At 35.5% G+C, this 16700-nt stretch overlaps 1 protein-coding gene across 5 annotated transcripts in view; it reads left to right on the forward strand.

Moving 5' to 3' along the window:
• Window positions 1-1958: 1958 nt before the first annotated feature.
• Window positions 1959-16700, forward strand: part of LOC145940158 (ras-specific guanine nucleotide-releasing factor 1) — a 56609-nt gene continuing 41867 nt past the window's right edge. For all 5 annotated transcript variants that reach the window (XM_083045064.1, XM_083045067.1, XM_083045068.1 and 2 more), the window contains exons 1-4: window positions 1959-2568; window positions 4412-4640; window positions 6639-6769; window positions 9237-9353. In XM_083045064.1, coding sequence (XP_082901190.1) covers window positions 4613-4640; window positions 6639-6769; window positions 9237-9353 — 276 coding nt within the window. In that variant the 5' untranslated portion in view covers window positions 1959-2568; window positions 4412-4612. The remainder of the gene's footprint in view (window positions 2569-4411; window positions 4641-6638; window positions 6770-9236; window positions 9354-16700) is intronic.

Raw genomic sequence — 16700 nt, forward strand, 5'->3', positions numbered from 1 at the left:
TATCGGATAAAATGATATTTCGTAATACAGAGAGATTTTCAAGCGGAAAACGGATATAAAGCACGAAATATTTTATCATCTTTTTATACTATTACTCTATTTTGTTTATCCGCGCGCGCACAAATATATTAACTATGTACATTTTATAAAAATCAGAGATTCAATTGACAATATTACTTTTTACTCACCTTTTTCTTCGTATGTATGTATACTTATAACTTTTTTAATATTTTATCCATGCTGTTACTGTTTGTTTAATTAAAGTTATATCCATGTTATACTATTTGTAAAAAACATATATTAAAACAATGAATTTTGTAATAAATGTACATTGTATATAAAAAGACGAGAAAGAGAGTCTTTTTCTCCTTCTTTCTCGTTTTCTCTTCTTATATGCGAATCTTTATCATAATAATGTACCTATATAATGATCAAATAACTTACAAGGATACATTTGTAACAAAAATCTATTATTTATGAAAACATATCCCGGGGAGAGAAAGTAGAGCGAAATAACTTGACTATACACAGGAACTTGGCTTGAAACTTTCGTAATGCGAATCTGCGGTGCACCTCATGATACCCTAGTTATGTTATGGGCACTGACAAAATGCCCCTTTGATCATTCCGAAAACAACTTAGCGTTGAAGAGAGAAAGAGAGAATATGCATAGTACGCATTCGCGTAAAGCGTATATGCGGGTGACCGTGTGTTTCGCTCCGTAAATCCGAAGATGGTAAATTACGTTCCGTTCTCGCAACGCGGAGTTTACCGTCGTTCCTAATGCACGATGCGTCGGATGCATATGCGCTTGTTGCGATATTCCAGTGTTGCACCGACAACCCGATTATAACCAAAGGGGCGTATCTATAATTTCGCTTTGTCGGGAATAACACTACTGTTTACACGTTATTCTCATTACATAATTACGCTGCTTTGCGCACGTCATTATTTTCCTTTTCTGCATGACGCCTACGTATGCAACGCGCGGACTGATGCGCTTTAAACATTGACAAAAAAGGAAGATTGATAATAAATTTAACAATAGGTTCTTTCAGATCGGATTAAAACCCAAGGATCTCCGACAAGGATCTCTCTCAAACCTTCGAACTTTGCTTTATACTATATATTAAAAATTAAAAAATCAAGCTTTAGAGATGCGAATGGAAGACAAAATCTTCTTTTTCGTTTAATTTTAAGTTGTTTTTAATTTATACATTTTTTTACAAAGAGATTTTAATAACTCTGATTAAAGTTTGTTAAATTTAAATATTAAACATTTTTTCTCTATCAAACAAAAGGTATGACTTTTAATGTACTATAAATACTTTTTCAGCGACGTACATACATAAATATGCAAAAAAAAGTCTCGCGATCGACTCTGGCGGATTAGCCAGGGTCACGGTTAATGTGGCTCTTGTCAAGGGACGATGCATTATTAATTTCGCGGATAAGGGACACGAGCTTGCGGGCTCTCCTTCGCAGCACTTTTGCCACACACCCACGCGCGCACACATACGCAAATACGTATACCTATATGTATCATATATCTTGTTATATATTTTCCTTCATTTTTTCAATAATTTTCTTCCATTTATCTATGCATTTCAAGACGTTTTAATTCGTATGTTTCCTGCTCCCCGAGGCATTTCTCTAGCTCTAAAACAAACGCTTTCTACTATTACTGTTAATATGTACAGCTTAGCTTAGTCCGACCTGGTATTGTCGATGTTGAGGATCCAAGGCGGCCCCTTGGCAAGGGCCAGGTACGCAGGCAAGCGCAGGTAGATCTCTCTCTCCCTCTTCCTTTCTCTCGCTTTCTCTTAGGGGTTGCGAGAGGGCGAAGCGCATACCAGGGGGAAAGGGTGAGTTTGCGAGCTTGCGCACTTGCGGGCCCATCCGGCGCAGCCTCCGGGATCCTTTTGCGAAACGGTGGACGCGCGCGTGTCGCGGTACAAGCGGAGGACGAAGCTTGTCGGTCGGTCGTCCCCGCGCGTCAGGCACGTCGCAACCCCCAACACCGCAACATCGCAGATCGTCCGCGCGTCTTCCGACCATGAGAAGAGGAGCGTCGGGTGCCGTCATCGCCGGCCGTCAGCACGGGACGTCGTCTCCGCCGACATCGTTATCCATATCAACGTCCCGGTTGTGCCTGAAATAAAAACCGGCTGGTTGGAAGCTTGTCCGTTTATCGTTGTCCTCGCCGTCACGGAAAATCGTCACAAGAAGAAGACTAGAGGGTAAAAACCGGTGACACGCGCACCGGTGGAGCTTCCTTCTCCCTCGGTGCGATCTCGCGGCCGTAGGAAAAAGAAAAGAGAAGAGAAGAAAGAATATATATATTTATCACAATAGTTCGCAGAGAGAGAGAGAGAGAGAAAGAGAAGACAGATAGAGAAAGAGAGGGTGGTGGTTATACGGCATGCGGTCTTAAGAGTAGGCACAAACAGGTGGTGAGGCGAGATCACTCGCGGAGGACTTGGCGGAAGCTGGCGGAAGAGAGGGTGGATGAGAAGGAGGGAGAGGGCAAATGACGCGTGCGACGAGATACGCACGCAGGAGTAACAGGTATTGTGAAAAAGATATGAGATACTTTGAACTTTCTTTCACCTTCTCTTCGTCTCTTCGTCTTCTCCCCCTCGACTCTTCTTCGCTATTGAAACTTTGGAAGTCGCTGATCATTTCTGCGAGAGAAACAAAAATGATCTCTCTTTTCCAGATTCTCTCTCTGGAAAATTCGCGTCCTGCAAGATACTTTCGTGCCTATATTGTCACCTTTCCTCCTCTGTTTTTATTCCTCTTGTTAAATAATTGTTCTTTTTTTGTCTTGGATTTTTGTCGATATATAACTTGGAAGAATCGACGATTTTTTTTTCAGATATACCAATGGGAAAAAGTTGCAATCCGTTTGCGAGTGCAAATGGCGAGAGAAAGTTTAAATTATGCAAAAGCACGAAGTTTGCATTTTTCTTCCCTCTTATTTTCTTGCTGACTTCGAAATTAAATGATTGACGATTATGTTTTCCAATAACTTCAAAGTATGTAAATGCAAAAGCATAATACTTACAATTTTAGTAACAAATATCATGGAACAACAGAAACGGAGTAATTAAACTATAAAATTGGAAAACACGGATATTTTTAAAACGATGCGTCTGGCGCGTGTTATAAAAAAATAGATCATATCGCTAGGCGTATCGGAAAACTCCCAGAGCTACACGCGTGGCTCGCAAGCTTTAAATAAAAAGTTATCGTATAATGTGCACAGCACACAAATATTTCCACTTGTAAACAGGTTGCAAATATTTTTCTATTTTAATCATATTAATGATATGAATGTACTTATAAACTTGTAAAACATTGACCAGGGTTTTTAATTAATTTATCGAGCTCATACATTAATTATTGAGTTTTCAGGGATGTTTTATTCATATTACAAATTATATAAAACGCGTAACATGATAATACCGTACAGTACTTTTTTTATTAATACGTTTTAAAGTATTTCAGAGACAATCTCTTTTTTGTCAAAAATCATGAATTAATTTTACTTTAGCTTAATATAATTTAATTGACGAATTACTGCGCGTATTAATATCTCAAAATAAAAATTAATATGTAATATTTACGTACGTACACAATGCAAAATTTCATTCGCAATCAGTTTGATCAAGAGCAATCGGAATGGCTATCATTCGATTCGCACTTTCATTAAAATTAATACTCGAGAATATCGATTTTAATCGTAAATAGTTTAATATCTTATTTCCGCGCGAGACTCTCGTATGCCATCGCTTTAATTCTCTGCTTTTAGCACTCGTGCTTTTGTGACAATAACTTATAAAATCAATAATCCTAAATAATTATATTGAAAAAAAAGTAAACCAATCAACAGATATCGAAAGCCAGCGACGTGATTTAGAATTAATGCGAGCGTGATTAGAATATTAGCTCTGATTATATATCGTTTCGATTCAGTTACCGTGAAATGACATTATGGTTAAATCGATGCATTTTAACATATATTTATGTAGACACATCGCGGTATATGACAAACTTTCGTTGTGTATTTAGTAACGTGAATGATTTCGGTTATGTTGAATCGGCTCGGTAACAATATTTACTCAATTAATGATTCATCTGATTTATACGAGTTAATGTTATCAGAGCGTTTCACAGTTGAAACTCAAAAACGTATCATTGTGAGAATAAACAGCTGAATCAAGTCAATATATTTTCATAACAATATAAACACATATTACCAAATATTAATATCTGTCAATAAGATTTATCTTTGTAAATCGCGAACACACACGTGGCCTGCTACTGTAAAGCTACAAATAATTTTATTAATATAGATCCCCTCGAGCGTTACATTACTTATGAAAGAAATCTTCTTTCGTGTTCGCAGATGTTACGGCGCGGCTTTCGATAAATCCACGTAAAAGCTGGCGTCTTCGAAACCGATCGAGATACATCCTTGACACTTAACTTTAGCACACAAGGTGTTATTTTCTACACTATTGGAACCTAAACAAGGTAATCTGGACAATCATTCACCGCTGTGAAGATCAATGTTGGGGAAGCACTCTTCTGCTAACAACCTGTGATCATGCTCAGTCCCAAAATGCAAAAAACTGGTAAGACGTATTTCATTTTTTGTTACCTTTGCACTTAATAAAATAATGTATAAAATAATAAATATAACGCGTACGTAACAGAGATATAGAATTTCAAAGATAATATTTCTCGATTTTACGATCACTATACAATATTTATTTTAAATATACGTATTAGTATGAAATGGATAGTATTGAAATTTCGCGGAAGAATATTATTTATATTATTATAATATTAATTCATGTATTTTCGTAAAAGATAATCTTGATGATCACCGTTGTATATTTGTACATTGAGTATGCAACATCACTACAATGAAACATGGTAAATGCAAACGCAATTTATAAATTAATATTTTAAATTTATTTATTTGATATAAAATCACGCGATCTAAGTAAATGAAAATTTAATTAATCACTAACAATAAGAGAAAAAAATGTTCTCAATTATTTTACTAAATTAAACAAGACTAATTTTTCGATGAATTTTTTCGTTTAAACGAACCACAGTATTTATATCATACTGAAATCGCGTATATAAAAAAAAAGTTTAATGTGTTCTCGATACTATGGTATTTACGTTGAAAAAAGTTTGCCTCCTCTCATTGAAGTGTTCTCGATTGCGATAATGCTCGTTTTATGTAAATTCATTGTTTTGTTGAAAAATTTTTCATGCAATTTTCGAGATTAAATTTTTCATCCGCATATTAGAAATATTAGATATAGTTATAGTATATAATCGGTTTTGATAACGTTTTATCTGTCGCTCCATTTTACGCGCGTGATGCGGGCAAGTATGAGTATTATGCGAATTTCGTCGCCTATCCGCGGGAAACTTCGAGTTCGATTTGTTCGAGTGGAATAAAGTTTCCTAAACGCTCGGTATCTTTGCGCTAAAGTTAGCACATGATGGCCAAAGTTTGCGAACGTATGAAAACGTTATAAGCGCGAATTGCAACGCGGTGACTTCTCTCGCAATTTACGTCACACACGTGTCGGTCGATCGAATCCGGGGACGACTTTTACGTTCGCACAGAAGCTATAGTTAAGCCAAAGTTGCAACTGACTGAACTGAGGGAACCGCAGATCGTCACCGGAGATTGAAATCTCGGAAGTGACCCGAATGCAATGTATGCGCGTGAACGGCATCTCTCGCTATCACACGATATTGTACAAATGTTAGTTTTGACAGATCAATCGCGATCGTGCTACATTTACACGCGAGGATCCCCTCCCCCCAATTTTGTAATCGCCAACTATTTGCCCTTGCGAAATTTTTCACTTTACTTTTCGTCAAATAAATAATCGGTCGTACACTTTCAATTATAAGCCACCTCGTAATTTATTGGACGTTGATTCGCTGTATGAACAAACGACGGGTCTGAACAGCACATTGTTTGCTAGCACGCTCGTTGTCAGCGGATTATTAATATTTACATTCATATGATGCGGTAAACAAGATTCGCCTCGGTACTTTGAACGCTATTATTTTGGAATAGTGTGACAACTCAACGCATAATTATGATGCAGCGCATTACATTATGCGGTAAACGCATAGATATATCCCGTATGTAATTTTGCAATTCGAATAGGTTTGCATGTTGTATATCAATTTGCTGTATACCGATTGTTGTATACCGAGTAGAGATCTCTCACGAGTGGATTTACCCAGTTAAAATATTCTCGTAAAAGTCGCGATATATGCAGCGTAAAACTAATAAATACATGCATATTTCAAATGCGCATATGTTATAAAGTGTAAACGATCAATTAAAATAATTTGGATGCTAAAATATTTTTTAAATGGAAAAAATTTTTCTCGTAAAATTTTACAAACAAACTTTGTCCTTCGTATAAATTTCATCTCGCAAAAATGTTTGCAAAGAATCGCACAATGACACGTTGCATATGTTTTTCGCATTTCTTGCGTACTCATTGCCTAAATCTGGGGGGCTGCTATCTACACATCGGTTTGAATTGCTCTATTAACTCGTACTACGTGTCTATGATGTGTTACAGTGAGAGTAAATGACGCTCAGTTAGTCATGCTTTCGGAGAAAGCCCATTACGATCATTCGCTGCGGGGATATTTGCACAAGCGGACAGCTGATTCCACTAAATGGCAACAACGATGGTTCGTTCTCTACCAGGTCAGTGAATTGTTTACTATATTGTCGAAGATTGCGCGCGATTTACTTTTTCCGCACTACAGAAGAAGAGAGAGAAAAAGAGAAAGAAAACAGAGCGATCTAATTTATGTGTTTGAATTTTAATTTTACACTTGAGTCAGAATCTGAATCTGAACTCAAATTTATCTACGATCTTCGTTTTCTCAGAGAATATACATACCTTTTTGATCTCTTATTAATTATAAAAAAATTGCTTTATAATTATGGTTCATAGAGTGTGTAATTTTGCAATATTGAATTACTACAGTTTTTCTCAGGAAGTTTGCTTGATGGTGAATTGTTTGTTGGCATTATCTCAAAACGACGTGATATTTCCAACTATTAATAGCCATTAAAATAAAATAACAATATCTAAGTTTGCGCGAACTTGCATAAAGCGCACGCTTTCTCCTCGTGATTCGCGGAAATTTCTTTACTGCTCACGGGGATATTGTTTCCTCGTGGTTGTTACAAACTTCGAAAATGCGGCTTCATTAACTCTCGCGGCGTTTCGGGCTAACCAACTAATATAATTAAGAAAAGAGGGCTTTCGACATAGTTTGCGACAGATACTTCGTCATTCCACGGAGGCATCTACGCCAAGAATTTGGATCATCTCTTTCATCTCGCGCGTTTTCTTTTCCCTCCGTTCTCAATCCCTTAAGTCACAGGTAAATCGTTCCGTTGTATAGTTTTTGCGATCATGAAGCCGCTCAATTATGACGACGAGACGATGATGGTGTAGAGACGCGAAACTTGTAATTATTCTATTAAAGATACGAGAGTCGTGTCATCGCATCGCAAATGAAGTTTGAACTTTTTCAACAAAAGTTACGATATCGTATCATCCAACCGTTTAACTAATTTTAGTTTCGAAGAAAAACAATCTACCGAGTATCCTGGGATTTCCACACTTACTTTTACCTTATAGAAGCCTCAGGGACAGCTTATACCGGAGAATAATGGATAGGATCAAATAAATACAGCAAGTATAGCGGTATTGTCTTTTTCGTTCCGATCAAATAAATAAATACAAGAGGAAGTGGGGTAATTAATAAAATGCAATACCTTAGTTGTTTTTGCAAAAGTTTGTTAAATAAACGGAGATATCGTCGCACGGTGCAGTTGTGTTTTGCTCATTGTTCGTGGAAACTTTTACACGGATCGCGATAATCGAGTATCTCTTTCGTCGAGACGTTCCGAGTCAATAGAGGTATAATAGAGATTACTTGAGCTCTCTTGCGCCTTTAAAGCTTGTTAAACTTATCGTCACCTATCTTGAATAACTCGAAGATCAAAAACTTCAATCTTGCTCGTAATCGATCTTTATGCGAGGGAACGCTTACATTCTTCTGGAAGAGCGCGAGTTCAAAAACTAGTAAAAAGGAATGAAACTCACGTCGCGCGCGCGATAAAAATGTACACGCCACTTCCGAGACAGAAGTTAAATTAATCTAAGATTTGTGCTCCGGGGGTTTTTCTTCACACAAGAGTGTAGTCTCTTTTCTCTCTTCTTATTTCACCAAGTTCGGTTTCATAAAATTTTATTGCGAGACGCGAGTGTCATCGTCGCAAATTGCTTTTTATTTTATCGGTAGACGTATAGCACCCCATTTAATAATTCAGTCCGTACATTTCTGGAAAATTTACCGGCGCAGGTCGATTTAAAACCCGAGTGCAATTGGTCGAGATATGTGTTACATAAAATACATACAAATAGAATTTCACGGTGTCAATGCTATTTAATAAACCGAAAAGATGAAAAGAAAAAAGAAAAAAAAAGAAAAGAAATACTACGAGAAAAAAAATTTTCTGCTGAAATTTTAGCTGTGTAATATACGACTTCTGTTTTCTACTCCTACAAATATTACAAGTTATTATTTCAAATGATAATTATAATTACATTTGAATTCAGTTTTACGTATTTAACAAACATTACGCTCATAATATAACCATGATATACGATGTAAATTTTGTGTCTGTGTGTGTGTATGTGTGCAGTTTTAAATAAATTAGAATTTAATTACTTTCAAATATCTCTCGGAAAAAGTTCTTACTGCATAGAAGATAGCTTTATATAATATTTTATGCGCTCGAGCGAGGCGGTCTTTCAGTAGAAGCAGTCTAGATGTGGTCAGACATATTCTTCTGCTTTCTGCCGCTGAAAAGATTAGATGTCAAAAATTTAGTGGAAACTTAAGCCGCATACTTTTAAATTAAAAAAAAATAAATTAAATATTATTAAGACATTTAAATTTATAATATGCAAATTGTAAGAATGTAAATGTGTAGCGTGGTTATATTATATCCAGGCACGATATATGAAATATCACGATATCATTATCTTTCCACGCAGAGAATATAAGAAACTCTGCAGCTGTTTATTTTTTCACGTTTTTCCTCGCAAGAAGAGCGAGTTCATCCTCAATGGCTATAATGTCTGTTACAGAATTTGCTATTCTATTACGAAAGCGAAAACTGTTCACGACCCAGTGGCGTCGTTCTGCTGGAGGGCTGTTATTGCGATCGTCTCATCACCGCCAAAGGCAAAGAGCCGGATAAACAGGTATGTGTCTTGGTATGCGCGCATATAAGCTCGCTAGGCAGCATACGCCTCCGTTATTCGCTGCCATAAAGTTCAGTGCAAGAAGTGTCCTCATCCTCAATCCATATACGCAATAAAAACGCGAACATTAGCGAATTGAGTGTTCTGCCTCCACCTCCGCTTTAACGTTACACGTGTGTTCCACTTTAGCGCTATAAATATGCCAATAGAAATTGCATACGCAATTACTCTCGGGTTATCGAAATTAATTAACTAAAGTCTGTCAAACTTGCTGCTTTTAAGCTTTTGCAGACATAAAGTTTTACGTCGCGAAAGTTACGTTTCAATAAAATCTGAGAAAAAAATGTATATAATTGTCTGAAGAAAAAAAACATTTTGATAAATTTTAATTCTATTTTTCCTTTGTTTCTTTTTTGCATAGATAGTTTCATGAAAAAATTCTAAAAATATAATATTGCAAAAGATAATATTAAAAATAATGTAATTTCCAGTCTTTTTCGTGTGATGATGCATTCAAATGCATAACGGATAATTCAAAAACATTTATTTTATGATAATGTATTTAATGTCAAAGGCTAATGTGTCATTTGTAAGCACAAGGGGGGCACATGTTTAATTTAAAAACTCATATGCTGCCTCTAACAATCTACAGATCTTGATCCTGAGTCTTTTATTTTCCGTAATGTTCAATTTTTTGTATAGCACATTGGCGTTTTAAAAGCCCGTTGCACGTTTTTTTTAATGCAAGTGCATTTTTAGCGACACAACTTTCAAAATAAAAAATCCAATTTTTAACATAAAATCTCTCGAAATATCATGCTCTAAGATTCTCTTTACCATGTAAATGCGATAATTTTTTAAATTAAAATAAAGCTGTCATTAAATATTAAAGAGCAGAAAAATGCGCAAAATGTACAGTAAATTTTTTAAATGCAAATGTCAAAAAGTATGTCTCTAGTTATTCTTCAAACTCTTGGTAGATTCATAGTTATTACGATGGATTTTCAGTCAAATATTCGTGTATACAAACTTTAGGGGACACTAACTTTCTCGTTAAACGGATGAATCCGAAAATGCGCCGAGCAATTGAAGGGTTCATCGATGATATGTAGATGCGTGAGATGATAGGGATAGAGAGCGTATCGATTTCTGCAAAGGTCACGTGATGCTCGTCGGCTTTCCCACTTTTTCTAAAGATATATCGGCCGTTTAGTATTTTCTTTTGGTCTCGTAGACAAGAAGGAAGCTGTTTTTTTCCTTATTTCCACTTTCGTTGCAGCCGATAAATCGATTGCACGCGCCTGCTGCGAAAAATAATGCGAGGCTGTAACTTATTCAGTTCGCTTTAACAGCGCGCGACTTTGTTTAGCACAATTATTGCAATTATATCGCTGATGAGAATTGAATTCTCATCAAAAATCAAAGCATACTGAATGTTTCACTGGTTCATAGAATTTATACGGTTTAGTTTTTGCTTTGGTTTGAAATCTGTTTTTAATGACGTTTTCACGCGAGATTCAACAAAAATATGATTTCCATATAACATGTCTTTTATTTCTAAAAATATTTATTCAATTAAAATTTTTATAAGATAGATTGTTTTTATATTATTATGTGTCTGACAGAGTAAACGCGTGCGATGTACACTTGAGATAAATATTTTAATATAATATTAAATTAAAATATGTTTAAAAACTACATACACACACATATATATGTATATATATACACTTAACTAAAAAAAAAATTTAATGATTCAATGATTCAATGGCTCGCAAAATTGAAATTGATTTGCAGTTCTACTTTCAGCGAGAGTACGTATGAAATCAACATCAAAACCTTGTCATGTCACATAGTCCCCGTCGCAAGGACGAGGACGTTGTTCTTCTTATGGCCGAGTATATTTGTCCCATTTTACAACCCCCATTGTCATTGTCGGTGGCGTCGTGAGCCTTCTACTGGATGCAATGACGTGGGTCTGTTATGCGTCTCTTTTCTAAAGACGTGACGCGAAGACGCGTCTTTCTCTCCCTGCTGCCCATCTTTTTCGCAGCTGGTGCAGCGGAAAATGTATTTACTCGGCAAACGTAAATTATTTAAAGACCTCGCTGGCCGTTTACGAGCAAAGTGGCACACGTCGCGGGTAACAATAAAATGAAATTATCCGATACTTTGATACACTGCGCGTTACTTCTTCATGATTTTCTCGTACTCTCCCTCTGGAAACTTGTTCCGTCTTAAGAATATAATTTATTTATCTTCTGTGGATTGCAATATACTTCTGAAAGTATAAATAAAGAGTAATACATTTATTATACGAGTTATACAAGTTATACTTGAGTGGCTTTTACATGAAATGTTCATTTATTGGTGCATTTGAATTGATACATAATATCGACATGAATCTCGAACAATCGGCATCTGCTCCATTTAGCGCGTTTTAAATACAGATATCTGTCAATATAATTATCAAAAATTAATGTCTGATGATAATACTCTTATTTTGTATGTACAATGTATAAATATTGTATGTACAAAATTAAAGTATTATCATCCGACAATTAATTTCTGGTGATTAATTTGACAGCTATCTATACTTAAAGCGCACTAGATAAAAAAATATATATACATATATATATATATATATATATATATATATATATATATACACACAATATATATATATATAATATGTATGTATATACATATGTATGTATGTAAAAATATTATTTGATATTGTTTGTATTTCATTCCACACGGATAGCAGTGAACCAGACCAAAGGGAAGAGCTATAGCAAGATTCTTTTATGTTATTTTACAAAATAGCAAAATTGTTTTCGTTAGGTAAAATGTTGTTAGATTTGCCAAAAAACAATAGGATTCGGATAAATACACGTCGTGAATAATGGAACCGCGTAAAAAATGTGCATTTTGAAAATATTGAACGCCGCGAATTGTCGAAGCGCTAATTCAAATGTATATTGTATTTCCATTCGACAGTCTATTAACTGCATATTTAACCTGCTTTTCTCCAATTGTTTTCCGCACAGTCCTATTGCATATTTTAATTTTTAATTTGTCAAACACGCAAATGTGATGACAAATGATAATGCTGATCGTTAAATTAGTGTTTCGTGGATAAATGATTAGTGTATGCAAATTCTGGCAATACACTCACATTAAATGAACTTTTCATTTCCAGTTGGTTATTCTCGAGGTAATGCGGTTGTTTGAGTTAAGTTACGGGAAAATGAGAAAATTATGAAAGTACAAAGCGCTAAGTTGAACGAATAAATGGTCGATTCAGATGCATCGCGGTTTCGGCGCGCTGCTATGGACGCTGGAGAATGCGTTTCCATAAAATCTACCGAATGCAATCTACCGCTTCAGGTTATGTAAACAAAATATGTTTGAATTCTCCTCTTTTACGAAATAATTTTTTTTGCATGTAGAAAAATGATCGACAACAAATTGTATTAATTGCAAAATGTGTTAGTTAAAAGATGATTGATTTATTCGTCTGATAAAATCAATCCAATTTCAATATTTCGACCATTAATCGCTTCTGAACAATTCTATTTAAAGCTACATAATTATTTTTAAGACTTGAGAAATTTTTAAGAATTTTTATCGCAGGATTTTTCTATTTTTCTATCTTTTTAAGTTTGCATTTTCTTGTGCGCTGTCGTGACCTTAGGGCGTGGACAAATGTGAATCTTCTTATCTGGAAAACTACGTGCTGGAATATTCTATGTCTTTGCCTGAGGCAATTAGATTTTCTGCATTATCGAGCAGTGTCGTTTATTCAATAAATAAGACATTTTTTTCTTTTGTTAAAATAACTCAGTCATTTGTTACCGAACAGTAAGCTCCGTCGGTTTATATTTCCTCGATGTCTCCCTTATATTAATGGATCTCGCGATTAGCTTCTAACCAAGGCAGTCATTTGGTAATAAATTCGTAACGATAAAGGGGAAAGTAATAGTGTCTTGATTAATTAATTATTCGAGCTAACTCATTGTGAGCAGCTATCGTTTTCTTTCAAGCTCCACTTTTTGATTACCATGATAGAATATCAAAGTTACACTCTGTAAGTATGAACACACACACACACACACACACACACACACACACATATATATATATATATATATATATATACAGGTGAAAAATAGCTTTTAATAAATTATATTTCCCACTGGCGCAGTGGTAACCGGAATGCTCTTTATTCGTTCATGCTTGCGACGAGGTCAAGGATGGTGATGCTATATCGAGACAAGTGTGAAAGTTAAATCTGACGATTCTTAATCGAGTATTTTGCGTCTTCAAGTTTGTATAATCTTTTTTAAGAAAATGCAGAATTATTTCAATGTTACAACTCATTAATTGCATAAATAATATGTCAGTCGTTGTTTTATTATTTTCAAATAAATTTTTCACGAGACGCAATGTTTTATTATGATCCAAAAATATTTCGCCAATAGTCTATTAATAAAAGACAAAGATATTATCTTCTATTTGTTTTGCATAGTTATATGTGATGTAATTTAAAGAAAATAAATATTTAAAAAAGCTTTAAATATATATATAAAAAATATATATATAAATATATATTTCTTTGACTAGAAAATCATGAACTATATCTATACACACACAAACACATACACAGACATTTTTTTTTTTCAAAATAGTTGTCATCCTGAAAGAGATCTGTGGCGGAAAATGTCTTCGCGTATGTTCCGATGTATTTCCGATAATTGCAATCTCTGCCTGCACGTAATTAAAATTACCATTATTATCGATGATGGGATATGACCTACCGCTTATCCTCTTATGTACCCTGGAAACATAGTGTACAAATAATGGATGTCGGAGAATATCACAGTAGCTTCCATCTCCTATATGCAAATTAAGCTCTTTTCTAATTGTAGTAATTTTTTTTCTTCATAACAAGAATTACGCATAATACATCTGTGCGCATAGAAATAATATGAATCTTTGAAATTATTGCGATGTTTGTTGAATTATTATTATAGCGTATGTGTTAAATGTTCAATTTGCTTTTTCATTAACATAATTAAATAGAGAATCTGTGTTGTTTATTATGCTATTCAAACATAATTTTGAAAAGAGATTTGGAAAGATGAAAGCTTATATTTGATTAATTTTCTTCGTATAACTAAAACGTAAATCTTGCTTTCCATCTATTAAGTATGCCATCGGAAACTTATTATTGGATTTCTCTCTGCTTATCCAAAGATTTCAATTCTTCCACTTACTTATAATTTTTCAAACGCTTGCAAGATTTCCACAGTTCTGTCACAGAGTCAGTGTTGTGCTTCTTAAGAAAAAACTTTGATATTGGAATTTCTCCAACTTTTGTGTTTTTAAGCGAGAAAACTTAATTTCTCGAAAGTCAGCGCTCCTATTTATCTGAAATTACTTATCTATTGTTCTGACAATTTTTTAATTTATACATGCGACGAATTTACAATTTTGACCAACATTTAATCGCGATTACTACTTCGAATTCGCATACATATCGTTCTCATTATACGCGCACCCTGTTTTAATTCCATGCTATATAATAAATTATTTCCTAACCATAATGCGTAGCAACACAAAGTTTGCTAATTAACATCGCAATGTAATTAATATCGGCGCGTTAACATTAATAACGATGCTGAACCCAGGATGAAGGATAATCGATATTGCTGTAAAAGCGCAACGCGAAAAATTAACTCGGAACGACAATTTCGCCGTAATGTGCCAAGCGCAATAAAGTTATAAACTCGCCACATATTTGCGTCATTTTTTTCTCGCTCGTCGCGACGATTTAGCACTCGTTGAGTGCTCGAAACTTGAAAATTCACTATAAATTCACAGTCAGCTTCTCTCGCCGACTCGCGAAGTGACGAAATAATCGAACGAGTTGCGCTTGGTTTTATAGAGAAAGTCAAACAAGCCGAGATTTTTAATGTATATGTTACCGAGGAAAATATGCGAATTAAAACGAGGGGCAAAAGGGCTTCAACATCTTCCCTTTATGGAATTGCAATTTCACGCGCGAAACTACCTCGGGAGGGTAGTTTCTCGGCCATGAGGGGTTTCGAAAATATATCTGACAGGACGATTGATATTCGCTTCTCTGGAATTGTTCGTATTGTTAAAATATACATCTGCGGAAGCAAAAGTGTCTTGGGAAAAGTCGGTTTTAGAGTTAGATCTGATGAAATTTTATTTTAGTATTCTAGCGAAATACGCAATTCTCGATAACCAGACGATTCAAACACTCCTTTCCCGTTATCAGATCTCTCCGATATAAAATAAAAAATAATTAATTTTAATCAGATGCAATCAAATTTCTTTTCTCATCAATATTTTCCGGTCAATCAAATCTCGCGTTAAAATGTACAAATCACTTAATGCAATTTATGCGTAACTGTTTGACACAATGTAATCGCCATGGCAGGTCGTGGCAAATTGTTCGTAAATTAATTTACGAAGAGAAGTTTCGCAACAACCGTCGCGAAGCTCTCTGTAGGACCCGAAAACCGATATGCGCGCAGCTCATGATGTGCATGCAAAGCACGCATCAGCGCAAATGTATTCGTTGCATTTGCGGCGCTTTAATTCGACGATTGCCATGCCAGGAGCGCGATGACAATTGAACAGGTGCCGCGGGAAAGGGCTCAAAGGGCCGCGTGTTGCGACACACAGCAGTTGCACACGTCGCTTTCTCTCTCGTCGGTCCCATCTGTTCTTATCGCGTTGATTCGCGTCGCACGCGATAATACCGCGCCATCCATATTACTTCCATTCCTTCACCATCTCTCCCCTCGTCACCCCGTGAAATTAAATCCATTCTAGTGAATATATAACGGGTTAAATTCAAGCCGCGCCGGCGTTACAGAAAACTGACGCTCCCCCGAGTGAGCGGGAGGTCAAGCGTGACTCGAATGCTTTTCGCGCTTTTTCGCGCGTCTCTGTGAAAAGTCAAAAAGTCGCGTTTGACGCATATAAATATTCCCCAGGTGCATATACAAATATTCGAATCATATTTGTTTATGCAGCCATTTTATTGTATGTACGTACACGCGAGAGACGCTCATTTTGTTGTTGTACGTCTTACCGTTGGTCCAAGTATTTCGTTTCATGTGAGATCGTAAAAACCGATAGCTGTAAGATGTTGCATAAAAAAGGGGGTTGACACGAAAGAGGAAGATTTCTATTCCATAAAATATTACATTAAATATATGGTTACGAGCTTTGGTATTTATGCCACGCGCAGACGACAGGGTTTCACATGTCAATTAATTTTTGCGAATTAACAATTGTCGATGCTCA

Source organism: Prenolepis imparis, unplaced genomic scaffold, assembly GCF_030444845.1.
Source record: "Prenolepis imparis isolate NDT839.2.m4 unplaced genomic scaffold, iyPreImpa1.0 SCAF_9, whole genome shotgun sequence".
NCBI lineage: Eukaryota > Metazoa > Arthropoda > Insecta > Hymenoptera > Formicidae > Prenolepis > Prenolepis imparis.